The sequence below is a fragment of the Lissotriton vulgaris genome, chromosome 5 (assembly GCF_964263255.1).
Source record: "Lissotriton vulgaris chromosome 5, aLisVul1.2, whole genome shotgun sequence".
NCBI classification, from domain to species: Eukaryota; Metazoa; Chordata; class Amphibia; order Caudata; family Salamandridae; genus Lissotriton; species Lissotriton vulgaris.
This window is the reverse complement of record NC_141693.1, coordinates 1,806,574,305-1,806,588,822: the sequence shown is the minus strand read 5'-3', so window position 1 is coordinate 1,806,588,822 and position 14,518 is coordinate 1,806,574,305. Positions and strand designations below refer to the sequence as shown.

At 42.1% G+C, this 14,518-nt stretch overlaps 1 protein-coding gene across 1 annotated transcript in view; it reads right to left on the bottom strand.

The window, feature by feature from the left end:
- The window catches only part of LOC147717236 (keratin, type I cytoskeletal 19-like), a 54,169-nt gene that overhangs the window by 22,961 nt on the left and 16,690 nt on the right, over positions 1-14,518 (bottom strand). Inside the window, exon 2 of the mRNA XM_086924185.1 lies at positions 7,199-7,281. Within this exon, the coding sequence (XP_086780311.1) occupies positions 7,199-7,281 (83 nt within the window). The remainder of the gene's footprint in view (positions 1-7,198; positions 7,282-14,518) is intronic.

Genomic DNA, 14,518 nt, shown 5'->3' with positions numbered 1-14,518 from the left:
TTGGCAGGAAAAGGATATTGCCCTCTCAAAGAACTGTCAGGAACCTTCAACAGAAAGATGTTCAGTGGTAAAGAATTGTATATCTTTGTATGTCTTATAGTAAATACTACTATAGAGTCATGGTGCCTTAGAAGCTGATCCACTTCCAGCCAATCAGTCTCTTTGAAGAACAGGGGCACCCGATCCCAGAGCTAGCAACCTTTGGTTTCCAGTGAAGTTCAATCATGTGCATTGGGCAGCCAGCGGGGGAAGATGCTATGCTTCACACACTAACATAGGAGTCCTGTCCTCTTGAAAGTAGAGCAACATTTTCTGGAATTCTTTCCAGTACACCAGACAGGAACCAGTGCAAAAGAGGGCTGGGAGAACAATTTCTTGGGAAGTGAACAAGAGTTTTTACCAATCACTTGCTAGTGCCCTCAATAATGATGGCTTCCCACCATAAGCGCCTCAGAATAAAACTGGACTTAGGAACAACAGAAGATGAAGACTCTGCTGCGGTGTGTATCTGGAAAAGGAGTTAGGCCTGGACCTGCTCTGCCTTGAATTAAGGGACTGGAGGGGATTCTCAAGGGTCAGAGCATGTTACCTTCTGCAGCCCCAGTGAGATGAAACACTGATGAAGGACTACTTTTTGCAAGAACCAGCTCATCGGTCAGAAGTGAACTGGACTGGAATTTGCCAAAGCCATTGCAGAAAATGAACGTGTGAGCTCATCAGCTGGTCTGTGGTCAGCTGAGGAATGTAACAGCGGAGCATTTTGTAGAAATTACATGCTGATTGATATGCTGGAAACACTCACAGATATTTGTAAGAGACAGTAAAGCTATCCCCGTATGGCACTTGTTATACCTGGCATCTTTGGCATGGTTTCCCCTGTCTTTTTGCCTCTGCCTCCTGTATTTTTGACGCTGTGCTGGATTTCGTTTTTGCTGGTTTAGATGTTTTGGGCACTTTGCCACTGCTGATCAGTGTCAAAGTGCAAGTGCTCCCTGTGTAAATTGTTATTGTAATTGGTTATCTATGATTGGCATATTTGTATCACCAAGAAGTCCCTAGTAAAGTGCACTGAGTGTGCCAGGGCTGGTGATACAAATGCTACTAGTGGACCTGCAGCACTGATTGTGCCACCCACATGAGTAACCCTAAAATGGTGTCTCAGGCCTGCCACAACAGTGTCTGTGTGCAGTCCATGAACTGCCATGTCCTCCTGGTCGGTGTACCCACTGACCAGGCCCAACCCTTCCCTTTCTGTACACCTTGATCACCCTTATGGAAGGCCAAAGGTACCCCCTTGGGCAGGGTGCAGTGTATGTGAAAGATAGACCATGTACTAGTGCAGGTGACATGCTCTGGTAGTGAATGACAGCCATTTTCGTTTTTCACTATTGTAAGGCTACCTTGCCCATAGGCACTCATGGGGAATGCTGGCTTCAGTGACTACCAGCATATCTTCCCATAGGACAAGGTAGGACATAAAAGTCTGGTATCCCTGAAGTCAGAATTTAATAACACATCTTTTAGTAAAGGTTGTTTTTAAATCCTGTGTTTGAGAACAGCACTTTTAGAAAGTGGCTGTTCTCTTGCCTGACCTTTCTGTGTGCCTTGGCCTGTTTGTGAATTGACTGTCTGATTTGTGAGTGACAGGGGCTGGGGAGCCCCCAGGAGGCTGGATGAGTCAGCCCTAGGCTGAATGACTGCATCTGCATCTAGAGCGGTGGGAGGGGGTAGCACCTGGACCTGAATAGGGCTGTGCCTGCCTTCCACAATACTGGCTCCACCTCCTGCTGGGCGGTTGACGACATTGCCCCTCTCTCTGAAAGGAAAGGAGAGGCCGGGAAAACAAAGGGCCATATTACCAAGATGTGCGTTAAAAAACGCACATCGCACATTTCCCGATCGCCGAATATTATCGCCGTGTTAGCGCGTTATTATCAACGCGCAACACGTAGGCCATATTAAATCCGGCGATAGCCGGCGATAGGGAACATTAGCGCGTGAAAACAAGTGTTGTTGTCACGCGCTAATGTGTGCCTTGATAATATGGGGGGTTGGATTCAGCTTTATGATCCACACCCCCATGTTATCAATGCCTAACACCTGATCAGAGCAGGCGTTGGGAGACCTGCGATAAAAAGAGTTTATCGCAGGTCTCCTTCTCCAACGCCTGCCTTGGTAATAGAGTGTTACCACCTCCAACCACATTTTAGATGTGGTTGGACGTGGGAACGCCCACTTTGCATGTCATTAGCGATTATTCTCGCTGACATGCAAAGTGGGCTTGAGGCAGGCGTTAGCATGCCCTTGTTAATAGGGCGCTAGAAGTATCGCCGCTTTCTCTGCACAATTCACCGAAAAAGCGGCGATACTTCACCTTGGTAATATGGCCCTCAGTGCTCAAGGAACACCCAGAACTGGTTCAGACTGGGCTCAGAGCCCTCCTGCACAAAGGAAACAAAGACTTTTAGAGGTATAAGTACAGGACCCCAGACTACAGAAAATTAGATCATCCTGGAATCAAGAAGGAACCTCTGCCAAGGAGAAAGCTGGAAGACTGAAGAAGGAAGACTGTCCTGCTGTTGCTTTGCTGCCAAGGAGAGGGGAAGGACTTTGCTTTGTGCCGTGTCTCCTTGCTTGAAGGAATTTCCAAGGGCCTGAAGAAGAGCTGGCTCCCTGTTAAGAAGTCCCAGGAACAAAAGGACTTCCCCCCCAGCTTCCCTGAACTATACTGAGAGAGTTCTGTCCTTCCTAGAGTGCTTGGGCCAGTTGTGGTGCCTCCGGAAGTTGTACCTGTGTTGGGAAGCTGGAAACCAAGATTTTAAAGACTTTCTGCAAGTTTTAACACATTGCTTGCTTGCGAAACGCATCCCCATCAGTGCGAGGAAATTCCCGCTGCCGTGAATGCCGAGATCGTCGCAGCGCTTGTTGCTGCTTCCAGAGTTGTCGCATCCTTCGCTTGCGAGATGCACCAGACCGGTGCTGGAAGATTATCATCGCTGCGAGTATCGTCACAGAGCCTGTGGTCACTGGGTGAGATCGCCGCACCACTTGTTTGCGGACCGCATCACATCGCTGCGAGAGTCGTTGCAGAGCCATCACATCGAGGGGCCGGGAGAGGAGAAGATCGACGCTGAGCCGCGCATCGTCGCCTCATCGGAGATCGTCGCCGCCCCGAAGACCGTTGCATCGTACCTTTTGCGAACCGCTTCCACTGAAACCTGTGCACCGGAATCCACGCAAGGTATCGCGTCCCACCCCATACACACCTGCTGCGTCCAGCGGGGTTGTCACATCGCCTCCCCAGGGTCTCAGGAGTGACGCATCGCTTGCTTTTCAACGCTACAGCTTTCACTTTGAACTTTTGTCGCATGTAAAGGTACTGTTGGCTAATACGTGACACAACTGTGGATTATTTTAACACAACTTTAAGAACTCTTTTGAAACCATATTCTTGAACTGTCTATGTTGGATTATTGTCGTTTTGGTCTTGTGTAGTTTAGATTAAATACCTTTATTTTTCTAAACTGTTGTGGAGTCAGTTTGTAGTGTTTTCACTGTGTTACTGTGAGTGTTCGTACAAATACTTTGCACATTGCCTTCAATAAGCCTGACTGCTCGTGCCAAGCTACCAAGGGGGTGAGCAGGGGCTATTTGAAGAGTGTTTCCTCCTTACCCTGACTAGAAGCCAGGGTCCCTATTTGGACAGTGGTACCTACCTCTGCCAACTAGAGACCCCCAGTTACAACAGCACTATACCAAAAGAGGACAACTGTCTTGTGGAAAAAAGGAGGGCAGGAGAGCAAATTAATTATAATGGATTACAGTTGGCTTGTTTCACAGTCAGTTTGACACCTCAAGCTGATGAACAAGATTTGCAGCAAATAAACCAAAAGGTTAGTTACAATTTGAGATAGCATAGAAAACTTCATTAGAAAAAGATCATACATTATGTATTCCAACATCAAGCGCTATATGGTGATGTACATTATTATTGTGATACTGTAGATGAACCAGAATGATAGGTACAGACAGAAAGTAACTAAATTATTTCATCAAGCATGAATATATTGTAAAGAAATGAATTAATGCCTTTTAAAGGCTACTATACCTCATTTCTAAATTGAATCTATGCAAACTAGAATTGATACTCAATTAGACAACTGGGAGTTATAAACAGGTGTATTCAGTTAAGACAAAGCAAGATGTTAGATGTGTTTTATTTTTTATAAATGAATACGCATTTATGAGATGCCGTTGAAATCCTGGAGGGGAATGTCCAGGGAATATGTGGTCTAAATGTAGTGAGATTTTACTGGGATGTTTCTAAAAATATTTCAATTTTTCCTGTAATATTTGAAGAAAGAATATTAATGAATTATAAAGACTGAAAGAAGTTTACAGTGGAGGGTGAATTTAAATCATATATTTCTGGCCTTTTCACAAACTGAATTTTATATAAACTTTTGTAGTGCTACAATGGTTCCACTCACATACTCCAAAATGATATTCACAAACCTACATGTGAAGAATTCCACCTCTCCCAACATTTCTGAAAAGAAATCACTGTCCTGACTGCAGAGATATCTGCACACTTGTGCTTACATTTTAGGAGTAACTGTAGTAATTATGTGAGGGACAGAGCGCAGTGGCTTGAAAATGTGGACTACTTCCTACTTGGCGGGGATGAAGGATGGGGTAAGGAAGAATTAAAGAAGGGCTAGGGAGGGTAGAGGTTTGGGGAGGAACATTCACCCACTCACAAAAAAGTATGCCTGTTGGTATTCACAAACTTCATGTCTAAAGTTACTAGATTTTTTTTATTTAAAAGAAAACAGAAATTTAATTTTTGTAAAAAAAATACTTACATTAATTTAAATTAACTGCACATAACTTTTAAACGTTTTACTACATAATAAATAAATATGAGAATTTTACTTTAGTTTTTTTTTTATAAAACCTCAAATAAATTTCAATGAAATTAGTATATTTAATATAGTTAAACATTTACTTCAAAGTTAAGATAATAGTATTGTGTAACTTTTTATTTTGCTCTACATTTAAAATAAATATATTACATTCATTTATATTAATATTTAATCTAAATTATTTTTAGTATTTTTTTTACATTTGATAAACTTTAACATTTTTCCCTATACTGTAGGATAGGGAGATCTCTGTACCAGTAGCATAGGTATGCGTCTATGTGAGAAAAGTTCCCAGTAGTAACTTTGTACTCCTAAATTAGGCTCACTCCCAGGCGTTGAGCACATGTAAACCTACACTATGTAGTAAATTTACACTTCTAAATAGTGAATTATGAAAAGTAATACATTTACCACAAAGCAAAAGAGTATATGACGTGTTTAGATTTGATAACATCTAAGTGTGCCTTTATAAATAGTCTTCTATGTGTTTAAATGAGCCAGTACCAGTAATTTAATGTTAGAGGGTTACTACTGCTTAGGTGGATTCCATTTTTATATAGGCAGATTGGCATTGCATGAAAGGAGATATGTCCAGTAATTGGCACCTAGATGAACACAGGGAGTACCTGGAAACAGCCACTATGTATGTGGCTCTTGGGGTCCACATACATTGTTAGAAATGGTTATTTAACAACACATTAAATCATTGTCTTCATTTTCATAACTTTAATTTACATTGTTTAATATGGAAACTATATGATTGGGTTGCTGAGCTGGTTCAATATTTATATATTGAGGCTTACTGAAGTCATACAAACTTAATTCGTTTTTTGTACAATCTACATTTTCCAAATGGTTTTATAAAGAACACTTGTCTAGATAACAGAGCAGCGACATGAAACCTTTGGAAAAAAAACACCTTTGATACAGAGGCATGAGATATTTGTGTGAAGAAATAGTAAATAGGAACATTAGCAGAACAAATCTAGACTTAACAATGTGATTAATCCTCATCTTGCTATATACCCCATAAAGAGACACTACATAAATACATTCCTCTTCCTCTCTTAGAATGTACAGCTAACTTTGAGTATAATTGATATGCATTACAAAGTTTCCCACTCCAGTGCAAAATGCACCTAACTGCATGCTGAGGAATATCATTAGCTAAGTTCTATGCCTGGGGAGATCATATTAGCTTTACGAGGGCTGGATCCAAGCCAGACTTTCAGCTTACCTACGTAAGATAAATGTACAGACAGGCTCTAGCTATTGATATACTGTTCAATTCTGATCTGTGTACAAACTTCTGTTTATGCAGGAATTATAATTATGAATTGTGAGTTGTACGATAACAGCACCCTACACAATTGGTGACTTTTCTTAGGCCAAGAATGCATGGTAAATTCCGATACCAAAAGTGGCACCAAATTCTACATGCAATTCTTCATTTCCACTAGGAAAAACTCAGATTTGAAGATGTTTACAGCACCCAATGAATGCTTTTTTTCATACAGCATCAGTGTTTACCTGCTACAGCAAATACAGTCAGGTTAACAGTGATTTGAATGGAAATCATTCACATAGCTGATATGCTAAAAATCTAGGGGCATATTACCAAGGCAGGCGATATGAAATTATCGCCGCTTTTGCGGCCGAAACGGCTACAAGGCGGCGATAATTTCATCGCCCTATTAGCAAGCTTTTAGGCGATAGCGAGCGGTTTGGGGCCCGTTTTGCATGTCAGCGATATTTATCGCTAATGACGTGCAAAGTTTGCGTACCCAACCTGTTAGCGACTGAAAGCAGTTGCTAACATCGCTATCGCCTATTATCAACGCAGGCGTAGCGATTAAAATATTCGCACTAAGCGTGAATATCGCCAAATCCTAACGCCTGCTCAGACCACTTCTTAGCCTGTATATCCAATGGGAAGTGGATATTCAGGCTAAGTCCCTATTAGCGATAATGCCTGAATATCGCTGAATTTCCAGCGATATTCAAGCATTTCGCCGCTATCGCCGGATATTTTATCACTTTGGAGATAGACGTTGCTAATAGCACGATATCTCTGCGATAAAATCCGGCGTTGTGTGGCGATAAAAAAAATGTTGCTAAGCTTATTTAGCGATAAATATCGCTAGTTGTTGATAATATGCCCACTAGTGTTTAATTCGTTCTCATGAACCTTTGTTCTTGACCATTGATCTGTACTTTTGAACATTCATGGTAGGCTCTGGAACATCAACTGTGGCTCCTAAAGCAAAACTTACTTCATCCTAAAGTCATCAGCTGCCAGTCTTGCATTGTCCACCTGCAGCATAAGCCGGCCATTGTCTTGCGTAGCATTCTGGATCTATAGATCAAAATGGGAGAATTGTTGTGAGTATATCAGTGTAAAACACACACAATGAAAGATTGTAAAAAGGATATGGGATCCTATTTCCCTGCACCTCTGATATTTAAAAACTAATTTTTGGTTGCAACCGTCTAATGTAAAGGTGTCCTTTCTTTTTTTTAATAAATGTTATCCAAACAAGAAGTAAGTCAAATAAAACCTCAAACCCTCCGATTTGCTATTTATGACATACAATTTTTTTTAAATGCACTAAACTAATTTTAGGAGTCAGAAAGCTTATCTGTAAGTCATGTGTTGTTGGCGTCCCTTTCAAATACCTAGTCAGTGTGTTAGGAGTCACTGTTTTGAGACTGAAATTTAGTCACAAAAAAATGAAAAGTAACTGAGGCCTGAAAGGAGGTGGAAACCCATTTGAAAACTAATGGGGTGGCCTTAAAAGTTTTTAATCCAAATTTTAAAAAAGAGTTGTTTTTGGAATAGGCAGCGGGCCAAGGGACCAGTTGCAAACTCTCAAACAAATATGAAAAAACTTTCCTATAAACCAAGCCCTATGGCCTATAGAGAAATTGACTTCATTTAGGATAAAAAGTTTGCTTTATTTAAAAGAGATTACAGATACGGTGGTAAGCTGACCCAGCAGGCCACCATTGGTGTCACGGGCTCCAGTCATAGTGCGTCACAATTTGCAACCACCTCATTAATATTCATGATTTAGGTCATATTACAATCCACTACAATTTGAAATTTCAGGAACTAACCTCATAGTACCTATGTTGTTTCATAGAAGTTTTTTACTGGTCGCAATTTACAACTAGGATTTTTAGATTAATTATTCGTATATCTAGTTCTCAATTCTTCATTTTTGTTCTTATTTTTCAGATTCTTTTTGTTTGCCCAGATTTTTCTCTAATTTTCTTTATCTCTTATCCCTTTTCACATTTTACTATTTTCACCAATGTTTGTTAAGATGTTTCTTCTGTTTGTATGTGATACAGCTATTTACATCCCTTGACTATTTATATTTTTTTAGTCAGGGCAGCCCAGGGACACCGCATGCCAGGTAAGTGGTTTTTAATTTATTTTTTAATTACTTTTTATAATTGGGGGGTGGCGTAGCAGAGTTCCACAGAGTTTGTTTTCAACTCCGTGAACCTCCGCGCAGCCCCGCTACGCACACTATGCCCGGGGTTCGTTTTGAGGGGATTTCTGCTGTTGGTTTCTGCAAGTTCCTAGGGCTTCCATTGCATCTGTATACAAGAACAGTGGAAAACTGAAGATCAGTGTACAAAAATGGACAAATTCATCTGCAAAGTGTGTTTCTGCAGAGCTGTATCCTTCTCGCTGCGGCATCAACGGCATGTCTTGTCTCTTCGGATAGCGGAAAGAGGGAGCAGTGTAGTAATTTGTAGTAGGGTTCAGCCACGGCCCCTGGAGGGAGTTTCGGTTGGGCGGAGAGGCGGGGCGGGGGAGGGGTAGGATGAGGGGTGCTAAAAACTGGAGTATGGATAATTGAAGGTAAGTAAACAATTTAATAAATAAAACAAATTTTGTTGCACGCCCTGCATCACAAAATGCGATGCAGGGTGCGCTACGAAATTCGGTTTTTTTATTCAATTGTTTACTTACCTTCAATTATCCATACTTGAGTTTTTAGCACCCCTCATCCTACCCCTCCCCCGCCCCGCCTCTCCGCCCAACCGAAACTCCCTCCAGGGGCCGTGGCTGGTAGAGTTTAATAGTAAAGCTTTGAGTCTAGTGGCATGGGGTGGTGTTATGTCAAAATGGTCTTTAAGAAATCGATGTTGGTACCTGGGAAGGCGTGTGTGCCGTGTGTGCTGGTGTTTAAACCCCACCGTGTTTTTGGTCTACATTTTTTGTGATAACATGTTAATTAATTTCCATCTGTTAAGTCCTGTGTTTTTTCTGTAGAATAGGAGCAATTAGAAGCCTTCAACTGATAGGATTAGCAGCTATACATATTTGTTTATTTAGCGTTCACTTACATGGAATTAATAGATTGAGCTAAAATGCCCTATTGGAATACCACTTCACATTTTTGGCTTCTAAGATATATAAATACATTTAAAAAAATTGCTGCAAAAATATCTTTACTTTATTTGATAGGGAATAATATGGGGCATTTCTTGCACTTTCCATTGTTAGACAAGTAAATGGAGAAAAATGTAGTGTATGGGTGAAAGGGAGATTTTGTCGAGGATGCAAGTACAATGTAAGAAGGAAGAGTATACTCAAAACCAGTGAACGTGCACAAGCTCCAGTCCCTTGCAGCATCAGGAACATTAATGAACCATAACCTAACCATTAAAAGCCACACTATCAGTCCACTGGCTTCATTTCACCAAATTTACGGCGGAAGTGGAAGTGACCTTAAACTTTCTTTGACTAGTTAATGCCATCACATAGAGTGTCATTATGTGCTGCCAACCCATCTGATGTCAGGAGTGGACAGAAAAGTAAAGGAAGGATAATTTAACACTGAGATCCAGGGGGTCATATTTCCATTCCTTAATGACCCTCAGATACACCCCTGCTTTGAGAAAAAGCACTACATAAGCCTTTGGTTCATTGCCGGATGTCATTGGAGGGACCCTGATACCCGCTCCATGGTGGTGCCCCTTCAGTCCATGCACCAGGGCGGCAGTGTGTCAACCAGCTGCGCTTCACACAAACAGCATGAAACCAAGCTGATTCCTCTGCAGTGCATGTACTTGAGAACGTTGACTAGCAGTAGAAGTGCTGAGTGATTGCAAATGGTTGTGCATGGGGTTCAGCATTATGGAGGCCTGGAGACAGCTGGAGAGTCCACCTGAGACACAGGCAACCCCCAGCATCCTCTTGACCTAGTTGTATCTGTTTACCTCACCATGGCCCAACTGCAAATGCGACTAGTGGCGAAGAGACATTTGTGAAAAGGGGTTGGCAATGAAGATAACTGCAGAACAGTTGTCCTTTGCATGCTGGTAAACGCATGTACACACTTCCCTGGCAATGGGGATTCACTTGGGTGTCAACGTGGATTACTACATGGCAATGGTATTTTACATGATGGGTGGGGGTGGCAGGATAGTTCTTAGCAATTGGGATCTGCATACTGGCGGACAATCTGGTATCTTTGGCTTTTGGCACTGTACATCCCTCCACTGCCTTTTGGCCAGTTTAGCCCTTAATAAATAACCACATACATACATGCCTGTGTTCTCAGGCATCCCAATGTGCGCTTTAGATATCCAGGCCTTTACTTGTGAAACCTTTATGTTATCCTTGTGTCATACAAGGCGATGCAACGAAAACACAAAGGCTTCAGTAATATTTACAAAGCCATGCAAGGCCTGATTTACATGGCCTTGCACGGCTTTGTAAAGCATTGTAACGCACGGCAGCTGCTTGCGCTGAGTTATGTTACAATTCAACTTGGGAGGCATTCCATGGGTGGAGCATGCGTGTTCCCATACATCCACCCATGGATCTAATTGAACTCCCAGATTTTTAAAGATTTGTGAACCTGGAAATTAATCAAAATGCTATGCTTTCCAACAACGGTTCAACCTGGCCTCCGTGGCTGCAGCCTGGTCATGGTCGGATGAAACTTCTGGTTCAGGCCAATGCCAATCTAACCAGTCCTGCAGCTGAAAACAGAATGAGAGCAGCATCAGGATTGGATGGAGCAGCCTAACTCAGCACTCCTTTTGAGACTGGAGGCCTGTGCAGTCCCCTGCTGTTGTTTAACACAGCTGCTGGATAAGTGTGGGGCACTGTGCGCATGTCGAGTTGGCCATCGGCAGAAAGCCAGCCAATCCTACATATCCACTCCGGACTTTACGTGTCAACCCTGCTGCTGCTCTGATGATCAGAGAACCACCCCGCCCTACCTTCATACTGATCAGTGTCACGCACAACTTAATAATGTATCAGCAGGCGGGACAACGCTCCTTCGCCCTAAATGCTTTCCCAAGTAAGGTGCAACAAGGTGTAAATCTGTATTTCTCTTCGTTATTTCCTTTTTCTACATGTACTGCATTCTGCAGTGCACACGAAAAGAGGAAAATGGCTCTAAGGATTGTTTTCTGCAGGAAGTTGCCCCTTTCTGCACAAAAGCAATTGTGCCCGTAAGGCAGGCACCCATGCACTACCATGCAAGGGGGCCTGCATTGGCGCAAGGCAGAACACAATGTGCCAGCGCAACAGTAGAGCAGAACAATTCCTCCATATCTTTGTAAATGTGGAGCATTTCTGCTCTCTCCCTTTCACACAATTCAGCACAGCAACTTTGCTTGATGCCCGATGTTGCGTGTTGCGTGTTGCGTGTTGCGTGAAAGTTTAGCAAATGAGCCCCCAGGAAATGTGAGTGTATATAATGGTGTTAGCTGTAGCAATGCGGCTAACTCAATTAAGTCACGCCTGCCGCCATAGTTTTAGTAATCTGAAGTGGTAAGTAATGTTTACCATTCCTAACAACCAGACCATTAGCCCTAGCACAGTGAGAATCCCCTTGGCACAATGAGCAACTTATGCAAGCATTAACAACCACCTGCAGTGGGCTGGCATATTATGGTTAACTGATGCACATTTCAGCAGCAACACTGTCAGGTCACAGTGTAATTAAATCACACTAATAAACCTGGATAAAACTGCACGTAAAGGGCATAAGAAGGCAGCAAAGTGGCATATGACAGTGCCAGTTTGTAGTGTGCTTTATGTTTGGCATTGAAATGTTAATGGGTTTTGACTGCCAAAAGGGTCAAACATGGAGGTTTGATCTGACTGGATTTTAAAATAGTTCTTGATCTCCTTGTGTTGGCTTATAATAGGAACTACTTCTAAAATTGCTGAAATACTTTAATCCAGTGTTTCAGAACTTCCGCATGCTTCTCACAGAGACGCTCAAGGGTCGGACTGTCCTGTTGGGCAATCAGGCAGTGCCTGAGGGGCTGGTCTGACAGTTCACTATGTGGGTCGTTTTTTGGGCTTTTGGTAAGCCTGTTTTATGGTCTTCAGGGCCAGTTTTTACTGTTGATTTGCCTGATATTAAACCAAACATTGTCTGCAGCATGCTAAAATCTGTGAATTCTCCATACCTTGCAAAGCACTTATAAAGCGTGTCTTTAAAGTTCAAAACTGCCCCAAATTACAAACAAGGGACACTTTTTGTTCTTTATAATTCAGTAATGGGGACACTTTTATTATAGTGCCTGGGCCTATTTTCTGTCCCAATCTGACCCTGGGCACATTCCTCATTTCCCGCTGCAGAGAAGTTTAGATACTTTAGCAGACACATGAACATTAGAATATATCATTAGTACCCCACCCCCCCCAGAAAGGTCTATAAAGCATGGGTATTAACACATGCCTAAATGGTGCTGTTCAATGCAATGGGCCTTATTTATGAGAAGTGTACAGCGCATCATGTGGCAAGGAGTAACAGATACGTCAGTATTACTGACGTACTTGAAGGCGCAAAAGTGACACATTGCTGGGGTGTGTCTGAAAACAGACGCTACTCCAGCAATGTGTCCTTTCACATGGGGCAACCCTCATGTTCAAGGGCCTGCGTTCTAGAAGTGGCGCACTAAAATCTTATAGATTTCAATGAGATGCAGTGTGGCCGAAAGTACTTTCTTCCACACAGTGTGGTCATGTATTTCACTTTCAAAGTTTTAGCATGGCGTTATTACAGGTCTGTCGCGGGTTTTGGGTTGGGACGTCCCTCACTCACCCAGACTGACCCTCATACATATCACTGATCTAATTTGGGAGAACATCTACAAACGCCACCTACTGTTGTTGGGCCTCACACTGGCAAAGCGAGACATTGCAAAAGGCAGGAATGCACCTCCCCACCCTCTCTTGGGGTTTGGAAAAAGGGCCTGGATTTGTGCATGGGGCTGGAGATACCAATCTTTACTGCTCTGGGCTGCCCTCGGAAACATCCTAAGATATGGAAGAGATGGGGAGACTTCCGGGAGATTTGCTTAGAGTCTATTCCTGATCCAACAACAGATTGATCTGAACATAGTTGCTATGTGGTGGGATATACAGATTGTGGTAATGTGGACTCTGCAGTTACTGATTAACTTTACATGCGTTATACTTTAAAGTGGATTAATGACACTTCAGTTAATTGTTATTGTAACACGTTGTTATGTACATGATCCTCCCATTTATATCCTGATACAAAATGTTGATATCAATATTTGTATTATACCTGACGCAGGTTTAATGTAGCGCAGGGGTTTACGAAGTGATGCATCTACCTGGATGCTTCACTTCATAAATGCGAAGCAACGTGGCACATTATTTAAATTGCTGCAGCATCACAAAAAGTGACTACATTGGGGCATAAATGTGATGCAGGGCTTTATGAATAAGGCCAATATTTACAAGTGTATAGCTCTTATACTTGGGATGTTTTCTCAGTGTATGCACCTTTCCCAGGTATATAGCATTAATATTAAGTCATAGCGAAATTTAGATTATCATTTGGGGAATTTTGTGTTACACTTGTTATGTGAAATGCCCAAAATTATGCCATTACACCACTTTACGCACTTTGCAGAATTTTGCACCATTCGTAGTCAAAATTCACTGAGAACACACCATTAGTTTGCACTTTTTTGAGTAAAATGCATTCCACCGTCAAAAATTGATGGTAGGGTCCATTTAACGCTAAAATATAGTGCTAGAATAAGGATCTGCATTTTGTGCAATTTCTCCTAAATGTTGTTGAATTTTTGCATAACTATAAAAAAGCGAATTATTTACATTTTACCCACCCCAACTTACATTTAGAAAATTCTGCTGATAAATGCACTATTTGGACCATTTTTTCCAAAAGTTTCTTAATGGATGAATCCCTTTTTACCTTTGACTTCATTCCCATCCTATTTCTTAGTTTATGAAGCAGACTGTCATCTGAGTGGCATACCCATACTTTACAACCCCCCATAAAATATTTTATTCTTTGCGCCTCTGCTACATAAGGGCACTACACCCCTACCTCATCCTGATGTGGTTGTTTATTTGAAGGTAAGCTACTTCTTCCCATGGTGTGGTATGTCAGTTTCTAAGGTAGGTCTTTTCTTACCTTTCATATGACCCTGCTGCAGCTGGCAGGCGTGCCTGCCTAAGGGTGTCCTTGAAGCTCCATGGCTTGACTTTGGCCTCTGCTTGTTCTATTTTGGCTTAGCTTGACTCTGGCCTGTGCTTGTTCTGTCTT